Source organism: Rhinoraja longicauda, chromosome 28 (genome assembly GCF_053455715.1).
Source record: "Rhinoraja longicauda isolate Sanriku21f chromosome 28, sRhiLon1.1, whole genome shotgun sequence".
Classification (NCBI taxonomy): domain Eukaryota; kingdom Metazoa; phylum Chordata; class Chondrichthyes; order Rajiformes; family Arhynchobatidae; genus Rhinoraja; species Rhinoraja longicauda.
This window is the reverse complement of record NC_135980.1, coordinates 18,858,779-18,879,957: the sequence shown is the minus strand read 5'-3', so window position 1 is coordinate 18,879,957 and position 21,179 is coordinate 18,858,779. Positions and strand designations below refer to the sequence as shown.

Below are 21,179 nucleotides of genomic sequence, written 5' to 3'. Positions count from 1 at the left end.
GCAGGTCAGGCAGCATCTCGGGAGAGAAGGAATGGGTGACGTTTCAGGTCGAGACCCTTCTTCACCCATGAGTATGATGGATGCTCAATAAGCACGTTATAAATGTGTTCATTCATGCCCATACAGTTTCTGTGAAACCACGAGTCACATCCCTCAGATTCTATTGCCTGTTGACCATTCTTTGCTGTCTTGTTACACACCATGCACGGTTATTTGGGTTGGTAAGTACGATAATTAAGAAAGTATAAGTCATTGGTCTTAAATTAATTTTAGTCCGAATTCTCTCTGCCAGTGCTGTAGACCTACAAGATGACTGAATAACAAATTAGAACAAGCTCACCCGGTCTTTGAAGGTGTTTTCTAGAAGCAAAGGTGTAGTCCAGTGCTCAGGAAAAGTCTGGTCCGATATTTCCGGTATTTTCTCTATAGATGCTGCCTGACCCACTGGGTTAATCCAGCTCTTTGTGTTTTATTTTGAACACTACTTCTGTTGAATTTAATTTACGTTCAAAGGAGAATTGGCACTGACTTAATTGCTTTAAGATGTACTTCCAGGGATTCCATTCAAAGGAACGCAACTGTTTACTGGAAGAATTAATAACAGGCAGTGTTGCAGTGCTAACTTTTTAGGTGCCGGAGCTGTCACTGGTGCCGGAGTGTCCGCTGTTAAATTCCCCGCGAGTTAAAATTACCCGCTGTTTATTTAGGCTTTTTTTACAGAGGTGTCGGAGCGGCGCTCCGGTGAGCTCTGGCAGCACTGCACCCCTAATAACAGGGAGGTATGGCTAGTTATGTTTGAATCACACAGTGCCGGACAGTAAGCTAATCACCTCAGCAAGTTGTGAACATCCTGGGCGTCACTGCGAGTTAATTAGACCAGTTATTGAACTGCACGTGCACATTCCTGAACTCCACCCTACTGTAGACATTATCAATACACTCTCCACCTCGCCCTTCTCTGCAATTGAAAACAGACTTGTTCTTTCACTTTTCTCATGATGTCAGATCATTCATCTGAAGCATAATCTTTGTTTTTATCTCCCCTCTGACGAGCTGAATTACTCAGATTTCAGATTTTCAGCATTTCAACTACAGACTATGGCTATAAGAGCAGGCTAAAAGCTTAATAATCAGTAGCAAATGGTTCACTTGCAGACTCCAAATTCTTTCCATTATTTACAGGGGTGATTAATGTGAACAACCTTTGATTTCTCTCCTCAGCATATTACCATCTTTACGTCTATCTCCTTGCAGAGAAAAATTGCAAGCATTCCTCAACTGTTTCCATCTATTGTCCACACACCCCCAGCTCACCCTCACCCACCTCTTCTTTATATTAACTATCTACACTTTACCCTCAGTGTTGTGGTAAGATCTCAACCCGAAACCCACAGGGGTCAGTGCTGGGGCTGCTACTCTTCATGTTGTATATGGATGATTTGGACAAGGGGATTGAAAGCTTTGTGGCCAAGTTTGCGGATGATACGAAAATAGGCGGAAGGGCAGGTAGTGTAGAGAAAGCAGGGACTCTGCAGAAGGACTTGGACAGGTTGTGAGAGTGGGCAGAGAAGTAGTAGATGGAATATGGTGTAGCAAAGTGTGAAGTCATGCATTTTGGCAGCAGGAATAAAGGTGTAGACTATTTTTTAAATGGGGAGTTATTCCAGACATCGGAGGTGCAAATGGACGAAGTGCTGGTGCAGGATTCCCAAAAAGGTAATCTGCAAGTCGAATCAGTAATAAAGAAAACAAACTCAATGCTTGCATTTATTTCAAGAGGGCTTGTATACAAAAACAGGGATGTAATGCTGAGGCACTATAAAGTGCTGGTAAGGCCGCATTTGGAATATAGTGAGCAATTTTAGGCATTATATCTGCGGAAGGATGCACTGGCTCTGGAGAGGGTCCAGAGGAGGTTTATAGGAATGATCTCAGGAATGAGTAGGTGACCGTTTGTCAGCACTGGGCCTATACTTGTTGGAGTTTAGAACAATTAGGGACCTCATTGAAACATACACAATAGTGAAAGTCTTCGATAGAGTGGATTTGGAGAGGATGTTTGCACTAGTGGGAGAGTCTAGGACTAGAGGTCATAGCTTCAGAATTAAAGGACGTTCTTTTAGGAAGGATATGAGGAGAAATTTCTTTAGACCGATGGTGGTGAATCTGTGGAATTCTTTGCTACAGAAGGCTGTGGAGGCCAAGTCAGCGGATATTTTAAAGGCAGAGATAGATTCTTGATTAGTACAGGTTTCAGGTGGAGAAAGCAGGAGAATGGGATTAGGAGAGATAGATCAGCCATGATTGAATGGCAGAGTAGACTTGATAGACCGAATGGCCTAATTCTACTATCACTTATAACGTCACAACCTTTTGAAACTTCGACCACCACAGACGTTGCCTGACCTGCAGATTTCCTCGAGCAGTTTGTTATTTTGCACCAGATTCCAGCATCCACGAAAGAGTGGGGATAAATGGGTTCCTTTCAGAATGGCAGGCAGTGACTAGTGGGGTACCGCAAGGCTCGGTGCAGGGACCGCAGCTATTTACAATATACATTAATGATTTGGATGAAGGGATTAAAAGTACCATTAGCAAATTTGCAGATGATACAAAGCTGGGTGGTAGTGTGAACTGTGAGGAAGATGCTATGAGGTTGCAGGGTGACTTGGACAGGTTGTGTGAGTGGGCGGATGCATGGCAGATGCAGTTTAATGTGGATAAATGTGAGGTATCTGTGGAATTCTCTGCCTCAGAAGGCGGTGGAGACCAATTCTCTGAATGCATTCAAGAGAGAGCTCGTTAGAGCTCTTAAGGATAGTGGAGTTAGGGGGTATTGGGAGAAGGCAGGAACGGGGTACTGATTGAGAATGATCAGCCATGATCACATTGAATGGTGGTGCTGGCTCGAAGGGCCGAATGGCCTAATCCTGAATCTATTGTCTTGCGTTACCAAGAATTACACTTAGCTCAGCCTTGGTGTGCAAAAAGAGTGAAGATGATGAAATATCACCATTTGATTTGGTCTTGTCTGTTCGATCATCTCACACATTGACATATTAATTACCTTAGAAATTATCTGAGAGACTTGATTGTCTTGAGCATGACGGATCTGCAGTCAAGGCAAGGGAGCTTGGACCCAGGTAAATCAAAGACTTGGATGATGACTTCACTGAGGAAGCCCACATAAGTAGACTGTAATTTGGTGCGTTGGTGGCAACGCTAGAGAACCTGCAGGTGGTGTCAGAAAGGATGCTAAAGCCTGATGCCAACCTTCACGGATTCTAGGTGATTGTTTTGACTGTCACGGCATCTGTGTTAGCAGACTTGTTGAATTAACTTTAATGCTCCTAGCACATCAATATATTGTCTTTGGAATGTGAGAGGACCTGGAGGAAACCCCACATGGTCACAGGGAGAACATGCAAACTCCACACAGACAACCTCCCGAGGTTAGGATTGAACCTGGGTCTCTAGTGCTATGAGGCTGTGCCACTGTGCCACCCTTATTTTGTTTTAAATGCTGAAAAAGCTCAGAAGGGGATATTTCCAGCATTTAAAACTAAATTCTCAACTTGAAGAAAATGTACATTTTTTATTTATATGACATTTTTAGCATGTCATGTTGCTGTTAAAAAAACACAAAGCTATGTTTAAAGTTTACTTTATTCTTGCAATTATATGACAAGGAAAATTGGTCCAGAAAAATAATATTTTGATAAATACTCTTATATCTAAGTTATTTCAAAATAGCTTACTTTTTCAAATATATAATATTTCTATCATAAACACAACAATAACATTAATATCAAAGTGCATTTCCAAAAGATTTGTTAAAATAGATTATAGGTCATTATAATTTGAGACAATATGGAGAAATTTATACCCGCTTTTATGCAATAAACTGGAGAATACATGTTGTACAGTGCTTTGGAAATTTGGATCCATTGATTTTTTTTCAGAAATGGAGTTAAAACAAAGTTAAATTTCAATCCTAAGATGTCTGACTGTAAATGAAAAGTTAGTGCAAATGATGCACTCGGAGAAACACTCAAAGCTTACAAACTTTAATCTGTTTATAATTTATCACTGCGTTTCATTTGACTTAATCTTTGCCTGAGCATTCTGTCACAAAGTGGAATGTATTTATCCCTTCTATAAAATACAGAAAGAAGAGTTTTATCCTCACAGAAAGTAGGCCATTTTAAATTCAAATCTTTTGTTTGAATAGATCTTATGGAGAAAGAGAACAGAACAATTAGTGTTCTGTAAAATTGATACTTCTCGGTTATTCAGGTCGCTAAAACAGTCAATCAGCAGCACAAAATGATTTGCCAATTTCAGACAAATCTTTGAATTATAAAATATATCGATATGTTGCAGCATATTTGAAAGGTAATCATCATAGCTTCAGAGAAATTTAAAAATAATGGTTAGTTAAATGCTTTAATTTCCACTGTGGCAAAATGCATGCATCTTTGCTTTGAGCCCCACTTGCAGTCTGTACTTTTGGCACTTAGAAGGGTATTACCCTGCCTTGAGAACTATTCCCCTTCTTGACCAGGTTTCAAGGGGCTCGTCACAGTTACAGTCATAATGTCCATGCTTGATTTTTCAGAGGTGTGAGGAACCTTTCGACAAAATATGTCCTTTCCAGGAAGGTTGCCTTCATTGTATGCTCATTGTATTCTGAGCTATGCACCTTTCCAAGTACACTGTAAGTCCAAATCATGCAGGAAAGCCTGCCACTTTACACTACAACAACAACCATGCATGCTACTATAACATCTCAATCATTTGATTTTACAGATGAGCCCTTCTTCGCATCTACATACAATAACTTAGAGAATGCATTCTACTGCATTGCATTCATTTTACATTCACGATTTTCAAGTTTTAATTTAATTAAATATAACGATGTAATCACACTGGTGTGCTTTCTTCTGCTTAAAATCCACTGTTATTGATGTGGTTGTTATTTATCTTTAATGTTTCTTATCGGAATCTCAAATGTGAAATGTATAATCCAGCACGGTTTTGCATTATGTCATAGGATCCACCTTTCTTCTTTTTCAAATATAACAGTGTCTGAAAGATTAAAATGTGAGATTGACATACTTTAAGTAGAGATTATTATGCTATACTCCTTAATACAATCCAATATTTAAAAACATCCTCGGTGAAACGTTCCTGGGATGAATTGGAACTAGAAACCAGTTTCTATTCTACTGGCACTGCACAAATTGAACGCATGCAGTTGACTCATTTCTTTGACATGATTCACAGGTTATTCAAGAATCCTGAAGTTATTGCTTGAGCGGGAGACTGATGAACTATGAGGTTCACATTGTGCGTTTACTGGGAAATATCTTTGTCAAAGTGAATTTTAAAAGAAATCCAGACCATGCTTTGCTGGGCTGCAGTTGGTGCATAAGGACTCCCAACACCTGCACCAGACCCTTTCCCACTACCACCAACAGAATACCCCTCTTAATGGAAGTAATGATCATGCGTAGGTACACTGAAAGTAGGTGTGTGGCATTGGCCAGACGCATCAGCCAAACCTGAAAAGCCAAACCTAAATTTAGGTTTGATTTCACATGGCCAGAAAGTCCTATCCAGGTTCCCTCGAATAATATTCCTGGTTACAATAACAATGATATCTGCAAATACTGTAGGTACGAGGAGATGGAGGTCAGGTATGATAAACTAATTTCTATACATACAAGTGCCTGCCTGTGTTCAGGTCCAGCCCTTATCATCACAAGGGTGACATGTATAAAATTATGAGGGAAATATATTGGGTGAATGCACAGTCTTTATCCAAGAGTAGAAGAATCAAGAACAAGAGGACATTGGATTAAGGCGAGAGGGGAAAGATTTAATAGGGATCTAAGGGACAACATTTTCAGACAGAGGGTGATGGGTATATGGAATGAGCTGCCAGAGGAAGTAGTTGAGGCAGGTACTATAACAATATTTAAAAGGCATTTGGGTACGTACGTGGATAGGAAAAATTTTGAGGGATGGAGGCCAAACTTGGTCAAATGGGTCTAGCTTGGAGGGGGCACCTTGGTTAGTAAGAATGAGTTGGGTCAATGGGCCTGACTCCATGCTGTATGACTCTAAGACTTCAACAACACCCTTTCATTAGATAGGTTATTAGCAGATGAATGGTTGAATGACTAAATCATTAATTTAATTCCTTCATGAGAAAAACTACCCGATTAATCCATTATTCCAGTCAATTTCATCATGCATGTTACTGACAGATACAGTGAGGGAACTTTTACACAAATAATGTATCCCAAATCATCTCTTAGAAGGATGAGAGTGGATCTTATTGAAACATAAGATTAAGGGATTGGACACATGTTCCCAATGTTGGGGGAGTCCAGAACCAGGGGCCACAGTTTAAGAATAAGGGGTAGGCCATTTAGAATGGAGATGAGGAAAACCTTTTTCAATCAGATGCTTTCAAGAGAGAGTTAGATAGAGCTCTTAATGACAGCAGAGTCAGGGGGTATGGAGAGAGGGCAGGAACGGGGTACTGATTGTGAATGATCAGCCATGATCACATTGAATGGCAGTGCAGGCTCGAAGGGCCGAATGGCCTACTCCAGCACCTATTGTCCATTAGACATTCACTTTGGAGATGATATTTGGGATTGGAAACATCTTTGGTATAACAGTACTGATTAGTGGAGATAACTTTGAACAGTGGAATTGCTACTCAGATAAAAGTAGTAAACCTAGGACACAGAAGAGGCTATTCAATTCATTATTCCTGTACTGGATGAAAATAAATAAACAGATCCCACTTTCCAGCCCTGTGTGGGTAGATGGATCCTCAAGTACACAGCCAAGTACTGTTTAATTTCTGCCACTCGCATCCTTTCAAGCAATGAGTTCTTGCCTCCCCTCCGTGTAAACAACCTTCCTCTTCACTCCTCTAATCCTTCCACTAATTATATTAATATTAAATTGTATTGAGTGTAACTGCTGGTAATTTTCCATTTCTGTGCTTCTATGCTGTTGCCACAAAACTATGTAACACTGTTCCATATTTCACTTGGGAGGTTGTAGCTTGTCCCTTATCCAAGCTGGGGCGTGGCTGCTCCCGAGCCTGATGGCATCAGACGATATGTGTTGGTTTGGCCATCAAATGATCTTTTAAATCCTCAGGCTCAGGCTGAGTTGGCTTCTTATGAATTATTATCCCAAGGCTCAATATTTTAAAGCCTGTTTCCATACCCAAGTCTGAAGGAACCCAGCTATATGCATCAGCTTCAGGTCTGAAATCAAAAAGATTATGTTCCATGCTTGCACCAGAGACGGATTGACCCTGAATGGGGTGCATTAATTTAAAATAAAAATTTCAACCTGGAATAGGCTTCTAACCTGAATATTGCCTTCATAAATTTAGATCTTTAGATTTAGATATACAGCGCAGAAACAGGCCCTTCGGCCCACCGGGTCAGCGCCGCCCAGCGATCCCCGCACATTAACACTATCCTACACCCACTAGGGACAATTTTTTAAACTTTTGCCCAGCCAATTAACCTACAAACCTGTATGTCTTTGGAGTGTGGGAGGAAACCGAAGATCTTGGAGAAAACCCACGCAGGTCACGGAGAGAACGTACAAACGGCGCCCATAGTCAGGATCGAACCCGAGTTTCCGGCACTGCATTCGCTGTAAGGCAGCAACTCTACCGCTGCGCCACCGTGCCGCCGTGCCACCTTCACCCTTTTCGTTAGCTTTTCTGCAAAGGCAGGTGGTGGCAACCTACTGAGGCTGTTGGTGCTGTTTCCTTTGACTTACTTATTACCTTTGCTTTCAGTCGTGAAGGAAAGATATGGACTAAAATATACTGTTTTCTCTGCATGGCACAATTTATGGAGTGGTCTTCTCAGGCCCATGCGATGATGGGCTTTCTCAGTTTCTTTCCTCATCTGATGGAGTATAACCAGCAGTTACTTCTTTGTTTTTTTATGTGGACTTTGCTTGGAAAGAGCGTCTCATAGAATGTATTTTGTTTTCATTTACATTTGTGTGGTGAACTTGGTTGCAGCGATCCTGAAAGCTTGCAGTGCAATATGTGGAGACATTTGTGGGATTTGTGTGAGAGGTAACATGGGCTTGATAGGCCAAATGGGCCTCCTTCCATGTTGTATGCAAACATCATAAATATGCGAATCTCCGAGATAAATTAACTTTGGAACTGTTTGATTATTGAACCATCATCCCAGGAGGCTGGCCTTCGTCACATGTTGTGTTATATTCTTTTATATGCTGTGCACTTCTAGATTTCGTCTCTACAATGACACTGCTTAATACTTTTTAAAAAATGCACTTACCAACAAGCAGCAGAGAGAAATGAGAAATAGAATGACCAGTATGCCCACCACGATAATTATGATTCCCCAAAATGGTATTTCTGTTTTGGCAGGAGAGACAGGCGCTTCAGCCTCTGCATGAAGAAAATACATAAATTAATTAATAGTTAATGTTTTAAAATCTTCATCATCAATGAAATTGAAATTAAATATCAGATGAGAGGGATAGATAAGGAAGATAGCCAGCCTTTTTTCCAATAGGGGTATCAGGAACAAGAGGGCATAGGTTTAGTGAGAAAGGGTATCTTATGGTCTTATCCGAGGGGTACTTTATTTTACACGGAGTAATTGATATTGGGCATGCAATAGCAGCGGTGGTAGTGAAATCAGATATCAGGGTGGTCATGGGTGGCAATCTCATCCATACCCTACCCATGGCAGACTTCATAAGGCTGGGAATGGGTAAGGAGGAAAAACAGGGCAGGGCAGGGCAAGAGGGGATATGATTGTCAGAATTAAATGTCCAAGTTTACTGGACCTCCCATGCTCTGGAGTGGTCTGCTCAGGCTCGTGCTGTGATTGGCCTGTTTCAAATCATTCGACCGGGGTAACATATCACAATATCTGAGTCATGTTCTTTGTAATTGTTGCCTGTCTGCAAAAAGCAGGATATTGAACTCATTATCCATGAAAATGAAAATACCATTTACTTTTTTGAATACATATTTAATCCCTTACATTCTATTTGATGTTACTTTCTGTTGGTAGGCCAGAACCACGCATAGAAACATAGAAACATAGAAAATAGGTGCAGGAGTAGGCCATTCGGCCCTTCGAGCCTGCACCGCCATTCAATATGATCATGGCTGATCATCCAGCTCAGTAGCCTGTACCTGCCTTCTCTCCATACCCCCTGATCCCTTTAGCAAAAAGGGCCACATCTAACTCCCTCTTAAATATAGCCAATGAACTGGCCTCAACTACCTTCTGTGGCAGAGAATTCCACAGACTCACCACTCTCTGTGTGAAGAAATGTTTTCTCATCTCGGTCCTAAAAGACTTCCCCCTTATCCTTAAGCTGTGACCCCTGGTTCTGGAGGTCACAGAATGCAATATGCACATTGCTAATGAGTTCAGCATTAAGGTCAATCGCAGCAGCACAATGTCGTGAGACTTTAGCAGAAATTGGGTGCAAACCGCTAAAATGCTTTCTTTTCTATCATAATAAAGGCATTAGTTTTTTTCTTGTATCCAACGTGTAGACAAATGAATCAGTAAAAAAAGCAGAGTCAGAGATACATAGAGTAATACAGCACAGAACCAGGCTCTTCAGCCCAACTTGCCCATATTGACTGAAATGCCCCATCAACACGTCCCACCTGCTTGTGTTTTCCCCATATCCCTTTAAACCTTTTATGTCCATATACCTGTCCAAATGTGTCCTTAAATGTGATAGTACCTCAACTATTTCATCTGGCAGCTGGTTCTGTATACTTCTTCCACCCATTGTGTGAAAATGTTGCCCCTCAGGCTCCTATTAAATCTTCCCCCTCTCACTTTAAAACTATGTCCCTGGTTCTCATTTACCAACATCTTTCTTATAGCAAGGTGACCAAAACTGAACACAGTACTCCAAATGTGGCCTCATCAAAGTCTAGTACAACTGTAACATAACATCCCAACTTATATACTGAATGTCCTGACTGACGAAGGCAAATGTGCTGAAAGCCTTCTTGACCAGCATATCTACCTGTGACACCCCTAAAGGAATGAGGTACTTGCACCCCTAGATCCCTCTGCTCTACAACACTCCCTAGAGTCCTGCAAAGGTTCTGCCCTGGTTTGACTTCTCAAAGTGCAACACCTTGCACTTTTCTGCATTAACCATTCCTAAGCTCACTTGCTCAACTGATCAAGGTCCTACTGTAATTTTTGATAACTATCTACAATACCATGTACTTTTGTGTAATCTGCAAATTTATCAAACATGCCTTGTACATTCTCATCCCAATTGTTGGTATAAACCACGAACAGCAATAGGCCCCAGTTTCCTCATAGTAAATCAACTGATTTGCTTCTAATTTTGTGGGATAACTCAAATTCAACATGTGCTGTTACACTGCTATGTAGTGAACATTTAAAATTATAATTCTAAATAATTGTGCTCATTGTTATACTTCAGACCTTTTAGTTTATATTCCAAGAAACAGCCAACTGACCCTAATTATATGTGCAGGAAGGAACTGCAGATTATACTGCTGTCTGCCTGTTATAATCTGTTGTCGATAAGGGACTGCTTATGAGAAGAACATCTTTATCATAGAAAGGATACTTGATCTAAACACATAATCAATGTATCCATGTATTGGTCCTATTGACCAATATAAATTATGTTAGAGAATTGATAATCCCATCTTGAGATGAAGTAATATAATGGAATATTGATTTAATATTACACAATCCACAAACATGTCTGAACTAAATTAATGAGCTCAGAATATGAAAAATATAACACAATCATCAATATGGAAATATGAGAAATATTTTAAATCAAGGTTGATACTTTACCCACTGACAAGCTGTCCTTTTGCAGCAGGAAGGTATTTCCAAGGAGGTTTGTTCCATTTGTTCCAGTGGCAAATTCTGTTTTCACTTTGTCTGGAGTCACTAACTCATTGGTAGCAGTTGGGTCAAAGAAACACATGCAAGTGCATTTAATTGATCCAATTCTATTGGGAAAAAGAATATATAAATTGTTATAAAAAATTATTAACCTAATTTATATGAGCACACCTATAATGTGCTAACAAAAAAGTAACCGTAATTCAGCATCTGTTAGAAATAGCAACATAACAAATTAGGTTTTAATCTAACTAGTTTATTAAGGGTATTTCAAAATATTTGTACATGAATAATAAAATAATTGTGGGCATGTCGCTTTTTTTCTGTTATGAACGCTAGAGAAATTACCGTTAAGTTTGAATTAACTAAATTCAAAAGTTTGAATCTCTACCTTGAGATGGACTTCGATATGTTACACACCATGTGACAGAATAGATAGGTATGATCAGTAAGAAAACTGTCTGAACATCTTTGAATCAGAAGTCTTGGAGTTTGGAAGGATAATTTTTGCTTTAACTTAAAGGATAATGCATAGCCGGACATTGAGTGCATTCCTGCTCATTGCACAAAAGGAAGGATGTACTAAGCTGGAAAGAGTTCAGAGAAGATTTATGAGGATGTTGCCCAGACTCGAGTTCCTGGAGTGGTTGGGCAGACTAGGACTTTATTCCTTGGAGTGCAAGAGTGGTCTTATAGAGGTACAGTATATGCCATCATGAGGGGAATAGATGGGATGAATGGACAGTCTTTTTCACAGTATGGGGGGAAATCAGGAACTAGAGGGAATAGGTTTAAGGTGAGTACAAAAGATTTGATTGAAACCTGAAGGACAATTTTTTGGCCAGAGAAAGTAGTTAAGGCAACTATAATAACAACTTTTAAAAGACATTTGTTTAGATACATCATTGCGAAAGCTTTGTAGGGTTATGGACCAGGCACAGGCAAATTGAATGGATGGGGGATCTTGGTCTGCATGGACAAGTTGGGCTGAGGGGCATGTTTCTAAGCTGTATGTCCATGACTATGGCTTAATGGTTATCAAAAGCCAAGCAACGCTTACTTGAACTGAAGCAGATTCCAGTGATTTGTGGAAATAGAGCAGTTATATTATATGGTTAAATTTAGCTCCAGACACAGTTAAAAAATTGTATTGATATATTTAATTCGCAAAATAGTTTTGGACGCTGTTATTGAGCTGGGTCAATAATAGGTAATATTTTTATTTAATTTCAAAAATATTTAAAATGCAGAAGAAATCCTCTTACCTCAGTCCTGTAACTGTACAGAAGCGGTAATTGTCCTTAAGTGAGCTGTTTTGGTACAATGCTGTGAGCTGCAAAATAGGACAGTTCAGTATTGATTACACAAGTTTCTAAACATAAATCACATTTTATAGAAAATGTTGGAACAGATTCATAATACAGATTTTTTTGCAACAATAGTACATCATGTAAAATGAGTGACAGTAATTTTCACATCTGATTCAAATGTAATTCATACATCTGATCATGTGGTCAACAATTTCAAGCAAAAAGTTGGTCCTTACCATTGTAGTAATATTGGCAATTAGGCTTTTATATGCAGGGGAATTTGGATCATTAAGTGCTTCTGTAAAATTTCTGTTTATTATTGTGAAATTAAGTTCAAATGACAAGTCTCCTTCCCTCCCTACAAGTCCAGGCACAGTTGGCTTCACTTCTTGATAACCTAAAATTAAGATATAAAATGTTAAAACTGTGTTAGTGGCTACAGAGAGACTATAAATAAATATCAACTACTTACAGAAATGCATGGAATGGAGAGATATAGATTATGTGCAGGCAGAGGAGATTATCTTGGAATCATGTTTGACACAGACATTGTGAGCTGAAGGGCCTGTTCCTCTGCTTAACAATGTTCTATGTTCAACGTAAGCACACAAACTTCAAGATTACTACTAGATTTATATTTGTTTTTTTTTGCTGAAATTAAGAACAATCCTTTTTTCTTTTCTTTGGAAGAGTTTACTATAAACTCTTTCTTCTCCAAGCTGCCATAATCTGGATCGCAATTACCCTGACATTTTTTTTTGTGTATACTTAGAACGAAACTGCAAATAGCCATAGCTCTTTGTTTTTTTGGTCATATCGTGGGAATTGGAGCTTGAATCATTTATATCATTAAAGCTATTTGTGCCCGATCTATTTTTTTCACTTAAGTAATGACTCTCTCTTAAATTTATTCTATTACTTAATTTGACTAATGCATACCATTTACATAGAGGCTATTTTCGTTCAATAAATATTGTCCCAGTTCAGTGATTTTCGCAGTGTTATCCCTGAATTCATTGTAGACAGCAACTTTATCAATAGTTGGTTCATTTTTGAAAGAACAAATTACTTCAATTCTGGAAGCCTCTGTGACTCCAGGACTGTGGAAAAAAAAAAGCAGGATACAGTTAGTGAAAATCATTGCAAAATGTGATGGTGATGTATTTTCACTGCAATATTAATATTTCTGATATGTTCTTGAATATATACTTTCTAAAATAATAGACAACCTTTTTTATAATTACGCTATAATGCTGAAATGGCAATGTGAATTGTGGCATTAGTGTTTTGGACTGATCTAAGGATATTTGATATTTTATTCTCGACGATATAAAGTAACAAATGGCCTCCCATCAGGGAACAGGGGAAGTAAATCAGAGCAGAAATTAAAATGCTATGTAATTCAATGATTGGGAAAATAGTGTGTCAACAGCAGTTTTTACTGATATTTTCCTCTTGTTACCTATCAATTTGAAAAATAATTTCTATGTGGTTGGAAGCAAGAATGTTTTGATCTTAAAATATTTTCCTGATACTATCTTAAACCTTTCCTCTGAATATGAGGCCCATGAACTACATACACAGTTCCTTCCACGGATACTGAATGACCTTTTAACTTTATTGGCATTTTCTGCTTTCCTTTCAAACACATTAGTCACTGTAATGAAGAGTTTGCACAAATATCTTACCTGAAATCTATGCTGTTACAGTTTGAGAATGCTTCTGCTAGCTTGCTCTTGCGGTACAAGTCTTGGAGCTACCAAATCCAATAGGAAATATTTTAGACAAAGAAGCACAGCACTACGCTGATTTATATCATTCAAAATTCATTTTACACTTACCAAATTGATAATGTTGTTTGGAGTATTGGTATTTGGTGCATTTTGATTGAATTTCAAATTTGTTATAGTAAATGTAACATTAAAATTCAAGCGCCTTGATCCTTCATTCGGTTGTACTGTTACTGCCTCAATGGGATTTTCAGCTGCAGGGAAAGAATAAATCATTGTACAGGAATGCAATGGATTGAAATTACATGTTTTCTAATTTCTCCAATTGTACAACTCTAAATTTGAATTTTTCCCGTTAACCTCTGAAATAAACTTAAATTTTTATCTTGCAATTATTGGACACCAGTTATTCAATTTGTCCCCTTGGTGCATGTGATAAAAAGGCAATCTTCCTGAATTAGAGTTTAAAAAATGGACTTTTATTACCTTTAAAATTCAGGTCATTTAATTGCTATGCATTATAACTTTCTACATGAGCCCCCATGAGCACTTATTCTCATGAACATAAAGTTACAGACAAAAATGAAAGAGTTACATTTAAAAGTATACTACATGTTGCATAATTGAAAAAAATCTGCAGCAACTATACTCACTGTCTGGAAGAGATCCTTCAGTGTAACCTGTAAAAATTAGAAATTGTGAAATTTTTAATGAAAATCAGATGGAAAGCTACCATGAAATTAAATTCATTGCCTCTATTTTTCTTACTCTATTGTTGACAAAATAAATGTAAAAGAGCAGAATATTTCTTTAAACATAAATACCATTCACGTAGAGACTTTTACTGTCCAGTGAATATGTTCCTAAAGATGTGATGCCATTCGTCCTTCCTTTGAACACACCATATGCAGTAATCCTGTTAACTTCCTGAGGATTAGAGTCATTTCTGAATGTGCAGTTTGCATGAACCCTGGTATCCTGTATATTTGCTGAACTGTGAAGTAGATGAATGAACAATTAAATTAATGAAAAAATATTTTGAAATCCTTCTCATCAACTTCTCATGTGTTCTTTCGCAATAAGATGCTGGGGCTGAAGTTCCTCAAACTGTTACTGCTGCTACTTGTGTGCTCAATCTGCATCCTCAAACTGATTTGAACCAGTTTTATTGTATCAATAGAGAACAAAGTCATACATAGGGCTGCTGGTAAAGTGTTTGACAAGTAGAAACCAATATGTTTAGATATTGGTAACCTCCACAGTATCAAACCCATTTTTGAAAGCTGATTTAGAGCTACCTAGTATCCTTGATATTTGCATTAGGGTTAGTGTTAGGGTTAAGGTCAGGCTGCATTACAATAGATAGATAGTAGATTAAGCAAATCATCAAACTCCATGATTTTCAAACTGTTGAGGTATTCGAGACCCTTCTTCAGACTGATGTCAGGGGATGGGGCGGGACAAAGATAGAATGTAGTCGGAGACAGGAAGACTGGTGGGAGAACTGGGATGGGGAGGGGATAGAGAGGGGAAGCAGGGACTATCTGAAGTTAGAGAAGTCAATGTTCATACCGCTGGGGTGTAAACTACCCAAGCAAAATATGAGGTGCTGTTCCTCCAATTTGCACTGGGCCTCACTCTGACAATGGAGGAGGCCCAGGACAGAAAGGTTAGATTGAGAATGGGAGGGGGAGTTGAAGTGCTGAGCCACCAGGACATTAGGTAGGTTAAGACGGACTGAGCGGAGGTGTTCAGCGAAATGATCGCCGAGCCTGCGCTTGGTCTCGTCGATGTAGAGAAGTTGACACCTGGAACAGCGGATATAGTAGATGAGGTTGGAGGAGGTGCAGATGAACCTCTGCCTCATCTGGAAAGACTGTTTGGGTCCTTGGATAGAGTCGAGGGGGGAGGTAAAGGGACAGGTGTTGCATCTCCTGCGGTTGCAGGGGAAAGTACCTGGGGAGGGGGTGGTTTGGGTGGGAAGGGACGAGTGGACCAGCGAGTTTCGGAGGGAACGGTCTCTGCGGAAAGCAGAAAGGGGTGGAGATGGGAAGATGTGGCCAGTAGTGGGACCCCGTTGGAGGTGGTGAAAATGTTGGAGGATAATTTGTTGTGTGCGACGGCTGATGGGGTGGAAGTTTGAGGACAAGGGGACTCTGTCCTTGTTATGAATAGAGGGAGGGGGAGCAAGAGCAGAGCTGCGGGATATTGAGGAGACCCTCGTGAGAGTCTCATCTATAATGGAAGAAGAGAACCCCCGTTTCCTTGTTTCCTAATGAATGAGGACATCTCTGATGCCCTGATATGAAACACCTCATCCAGGGCACAGATGCAGTGTAGACGGAGGAATTGGGAGTAGGGGATAGAGTCTTTACAGGAAACAGGGTGGAAGGAGCGGTCAAGATAGCTATGGGAGTCAGTAGGTTTGTAGTAGATGTCGTTCAATAGTCTGTCTCCTGTGATGGAGACGGTGAGACCCAGAAATGGTAGGGAGATGTCGGAGATGGTCCAAGTAAATTTGAGAGCAGGCTGAAAATTAGTGGTGAAGTTGATGAAATCAGTGTGTTCTGCATGGATGCAGGAGGTAGCACCAATTCAGTCGTCAATGTAGCGGAAGTAGAGTTCGGGGATAGGGCCAGTGTACACCTGGAACAGGAATTGTTCGACGTACCCTACAAAGATGTAGGCATAGCTAGGGCCCATGCGAGTGCCCATAGCTACGCCTTGGATTTGGAGGAAGTGGGTGGAGTCGAAGGAGTAGTAGGTGAGGGTAAGGACCAGTTCTGCTAGGCAGAGGAGAATTTTGGTAGATGGAAATTGGCTGGTTCTGCGTTCGAGGAAGAAACAGATGGCTTTAAGACCCACCTGGTGGGGGATGGAGGTGAAGAGTGACTGGACATCCATGGTAAAGATATCATTATGAAGTTCAGTGCAAATTATTGCACAGCATTGTTAGCTGTTGCTAGGTACTTGTGGAACAATTCAAGGTGCTTACAGATGGTAATCAAGGTCTCAAACTGATGACCAGATATGCCAGCATGTTCACGTTTTTCTGCATGATGATGCATTTCATATATGGAAGATTTGGAACCACCATCTTGGTTTGAGAATGATCTCTCACAAAAACATGTCCCAATGTCATCTTGCCATACTGATTTTATCATCAGAGTTATCATAAGAAGTTCACCTGCACCTCCTCCAACCTCATTTATTGTATCCGCTGTTCCAGATGTCAACTTCTGTACATCGGCAAGGCCAAGCACAGGCTCAGCGATTGTTTCGCTCAACACCTCCGCTCAGTCAGTCTTAACCAACCTGATCTCCCGGTGGCTCAGCACTTCAACTCCCAATTCCCAATCTGACCTTTCTGTCCTGGGCCTCTTCCATTGTCAGAGTGAGGCCCAGCGCAAATTGGAGGAACAGCACCACATATTTTGCTTGGGTAGTTTACACCCCAGCGGTATGAACATTAACTTCAATAACTTCAGATAGTCCCTGCTTTCCCTCTCTATCCCCTCCTCCTTCCCAGTTCTCCCACTAGTCTTCCTGTCTCCGACTACATCCTATCTTTGTCCCCCCCTCCCCTGACATCAGTCTGAAGAAGGGTCTCGACCCGAAATGTCACCCATTCCTTCTCTCCAGAGATACTACCTGACCGCTGAGTTACTCCAGCATTTTGTGTCTATCTTCGATTTATACCAGCATCTGCAGTTTTTTTCCTACATAAGTGTGATTGCATTTGCAGTGCTATGTATTTTGACTAAAATCACGCCGTGTGATACATATAGTAATTTCTATTCATAGTTCAATATCCCTTACCTGAAAGAGAGAACTTTGCAGCTGAAGAATGATTTTTTGATTTTGCTGCTGCGAAACAGTTTGTTCAGCTGAAGGAAAGGAACAGTTGAAGTGTTAGATAAAATAAACCACAAATATTTGATTATATAAATCATTAATTTGCCAACTAACCTGCAAAGAAATAACACTTGCTGCAGATTTGTGCAACGCTGAATTGGAATTTTGTAAAGTTGCAGTTGAGGCCAAGTCAGTTATAACAAAAGTCACATTAAAATTAAAGGGTTGTGTGGGCTGAGCTCGAGGCGCTGCTGTGAAGAAAAATGAGAAAAACTATCAAACTAAGCTTAAATAATTCATGTTGCTGATTCATTTGTATTCTATAGAATTAAGTTAGATTAACCTGGAATGTAGAAAGTGCAGTGGTTTGGGGAAAGAATCTTCAACTTTGTTGACACCCATTACATTTGCAATTGGGACCAGAACTGCTCCTCTCAGAGAACCTTGAATTGCTACATCATATTGTACAAGATTCTCATTGTACAATGTATATTATTTCATTCAGCTTGTCACTGTTTTGTTGTCTCATATATATTTGCAGCAAATTAAGCTCTTGTCTCTAGTTTCAGGTACCTGCCACTTTTGTTCTAGCCACTCATAAAGGTAAAGTCAGCCCATGAATGGTATCCGACATAAAGTGGACAGCATGACTCAGAATACTGAATTTTATACAATTTAAATTCCAACAATATTTTATGTTTCAAAGAGAATAATAATGATGCGGCAGTTTTAAATCTCATACATTAGCTACTCAGTTGGACATGATTGGGACACTAATTTTCTATGTGATTCCTGTAGCAGCCATTCAGCGGGAGTTGTATACATTTCCAGCTAGCTTCTAATTTTCATAATTTCATCATCCAATCTGTACTGACCCAAAGACCTAGACACTACTGCAAAAACTTAAATGACCTCTTAAGCCATCACAGACACTCAAAAGGTCTTCAAATGTTTTCTCCCACTCACTACACCACTGGGTCCAACACAACTGAATACATCACCTGAGAACTTCCACCACTCAACATTAGAACAATCATTATAATAACGCACAACTGAATCATGTTCCAAGTCTCACCCCGGTTCTCAGGATTTTGCACAAAGTCAGTTCTTCAACCTCAGCAGGCACAGCACTCAAATACATTGCATGAAAGGAGCCTAGGCACGTTTTCCTGCACTAGTACATTTTTCAATCCAAAATAATGATGGCCAGCATTGGAGGGGATCCTGATAAAAACGTTTGGCTAGCAGTGGTGCCAAAGCCATTGGTGACAATGGGTTGGTCACATCTCATCTTCTTGTTAATGGTTTAGGTGGACTCGGGATTGATGGCTTGTTATCGTGCAGTATCTCTTCAATACTCTTCTCAATATCTCACTTCTGTCATCACTAGAGGAGGTTGCAGTTGATAAGATTTTGCGAGGTTTTAAGAAAGAATATTCACAGTTGTTACGTACTACACAACAAGGAGGTATTTGTGAAATACTGTATAGAAACAGAAACTATACTCACTGGTTGGGGTTGTGGATTCGTTGTAACCTAAAAAAAATAGAGAATGTCATCATTGTAAAGACTAAAGTATATTTACTTTGAATGAAATTCTCAATTTGATATAATTAAAATGAACAAAACAGAATATCCTGTAAATAATAAATACCATTCACAAAGAGGCTGTTACTGTCCAGTAAATAAGCCCCTAAGGTGGAGATGCCTCCCGTCTTGTCTCTGAACAGGCGGTACACATTAACGTGGTTAACTTTCTGAGGATCAGAGTCATTTCTGAAAGTGCAGTTTGCATGCACTCTGGTATCCTGTATATTTTCTGGGCTGTGAAATAGATGGAGAGACAATCAATTATATCAGGAATTGTTATTTTAAAGACCTCAGATCTTTCCATATGTTACTTTGCGATAACGGAAGATGTCGGGGCTGAAATCCTGCAGTGTTACTGCTATTATGTGTCTGGTCAACTTGCATCAGTGAACTGATTTGAACCTCTGCAATTATATCAATAGCAAACAAAGTTGTAAGAAGAACTGTTGGTGAAGTGTTTGACATTCACAAAGCAACGTGTTTAGTTACTAATAATGTTCGGAGCATCAGAATTATTTCCAAAAGCATTATTAGAGACCACTCTGGTGCCCTTAATACATTCAGGGCAATCTTGCAATAAATTAGTTGTGAGTATTAAAATCATAAAACAGGATTTTTAGTTTAGTTTGGATGGATTATTTTGTGCAGAGTCCAATATAGCCAAACTAGTGTCCATGAGAAATTAATTTGTACTGAAATATTTGTTTATGGTAATGTGCTGGAGGTCTGAAGGGAGAGCTTTGATGATGGAAAGGTATCTCTCTCAGGTGAGTTTCCACCACCACACTTGATGGCCTGAAACCTAATCAAGTATATTTTCTCCTAGGCAATGCAGTAACAGAACCTTGATGTACTTATGGCCAACTTCTCTTCGGGTCAATAACAATGCCTGAGGACATTGCAGATGTAACCCAAAGCCTCAGATTGATGTGAAGATATGCAATTATGCCTCAGGATGCACCAATGCATGTTCATGTGCTTGTGCACAATCTTGCAATTGGCACATTGACGATTTGGAAGCACCATTGCAGATTATCAAACAGAAATGTGAATGCTTTGCAGTGTCATGTACTTTACAAAAGTCACATGCAACATTGAAGTAAATACTGAGCAGGATAATTATCAATATTCCTTACCTGAATGAGAGAACTCTGCAGCTGGAGAACGTTTTATTGAGATTACTAGTAGTAAACAGTGTGTTCATCTGTAGGAAAGCCACATATGGAGTTTAAGATTAAATAAACCACAAGTAATTAATGAATTACATCAATCTTAATTTGCCAACTGACCTGGAAAGCAACAATACTTGCTGCAGATTTGTACAATGGTGAATTGGAATCTTGTAAACTTGATGTTGCGGCCAAGTTAGTGACAGTGAAGGTCACATTAAAATCAAAGGGTTTCATTGTCTGAATTGGTGCCACTGCTATTAAGAAAAATAACAGAAGGATATTGTTAAAAAAGCTCTTGTTGCTGAATAATTTGTATCTTGTACCTGGAATATAGAAATTCCTCTCACATTTTGGGAGCAGGTGTGGTGGAAAGGAGCAATCAATTATATTGGCATCCAATAGTTTTGTCTGTTACATACTTTATTGGAACTAGAGCATCTTTCATCAGAGAACTTCCATTACGCTTGGAATGGAACTTCCATTCCATTTCCTAGCAACCTCTCCTTTTCATTGAGCTTGACATTATTTTTGAGCCTTTTTGAATTTGTTTTCAAATTTGGG

The 21,179-nt window shown here is 39.5% G+C and overlaps 1 protein-coding gene across 1 annotated transcript in view; it reads right to left on the bottom strand.

Annotated features, from left to right (window-relative positions):
• Nucleotides 1–3,829: 3,829 nt before the first annotated feature.
• LOC144607204 (mucin-16-like) overlaps nucleotides 3,830–21,179 on the bottom strand; it is a 46,674-nt gene continuing 29,324 nt past the window's right edge. The window contains exons 41-56 of the mRNA XM_078423884.1: nucleotides 20,736–20,872; nucleotides 20,583–20,650; nucleotides 19,511–19,680; nucleotides 19,366–19,392; nucleotides 17,971–18,107; nucleotides 17,821–17,888; nucleotides 14,826–14,995; nucleotides 14,655–14,681; nucleotides 14,113–14,255; nucleotides 13,960–14,027; nucleotides 13,211–13,371; nucleotides 12,508–12,668; nucleotides 12,227–12,294; nucleotides 10,908–11,068; nucleotides 8,361–8,473; nucleotides 3,830–5,088 (exon numbers count right to left, since the gene is read on the bottom strand). Of these exons, the coding sequence (XP_078280010.1) occupies nucleotides 4,996–5,088; nucleotides 8,361–8,473; nucleotides 10,908–11,068; nucleotides 12,227–12,294; nucleotides 12,508–12,668; nucleotides 13,211–13,371; nucleotides 13,960–14,027; nucleotides 14,113–14,255; nucleotides 14,655–14,681; nucleotides 14,826–14,995; nucleotides 17,821–17,888; nucleotides 17,971–18,107; nucleotides 19,366–19,392; nucleotides 19,511–19,680; nucleotides 20,583–20,650; nucleotides 20,736–20,872 (1,772 nt within the window). The 3' untranslated portion in view covers nucleotides 3,830–4,995. The remainder of the gene's footprint in view (nucleotides 5,089–8,360; nucleotides 8,474–10,907; nucleotides 11,069–12,226; nucleotides 12,295–12,507; nucleotides 12,669–13,210; nucleotides 13,372–13,959; nucleotides 14,028–14,112; nucleotides 14,256–14,654; nucleotides 14,682–14,825; nucleotides 14,996–17,820; nucleotides 17,889–17,970; nucleotides 18,108–19,365; nucleotides 19,393–19,510; nucleotides 19,681–20,582; nucleotides 20,651–20,735; nucleotides 20,873–21,179) is intronic.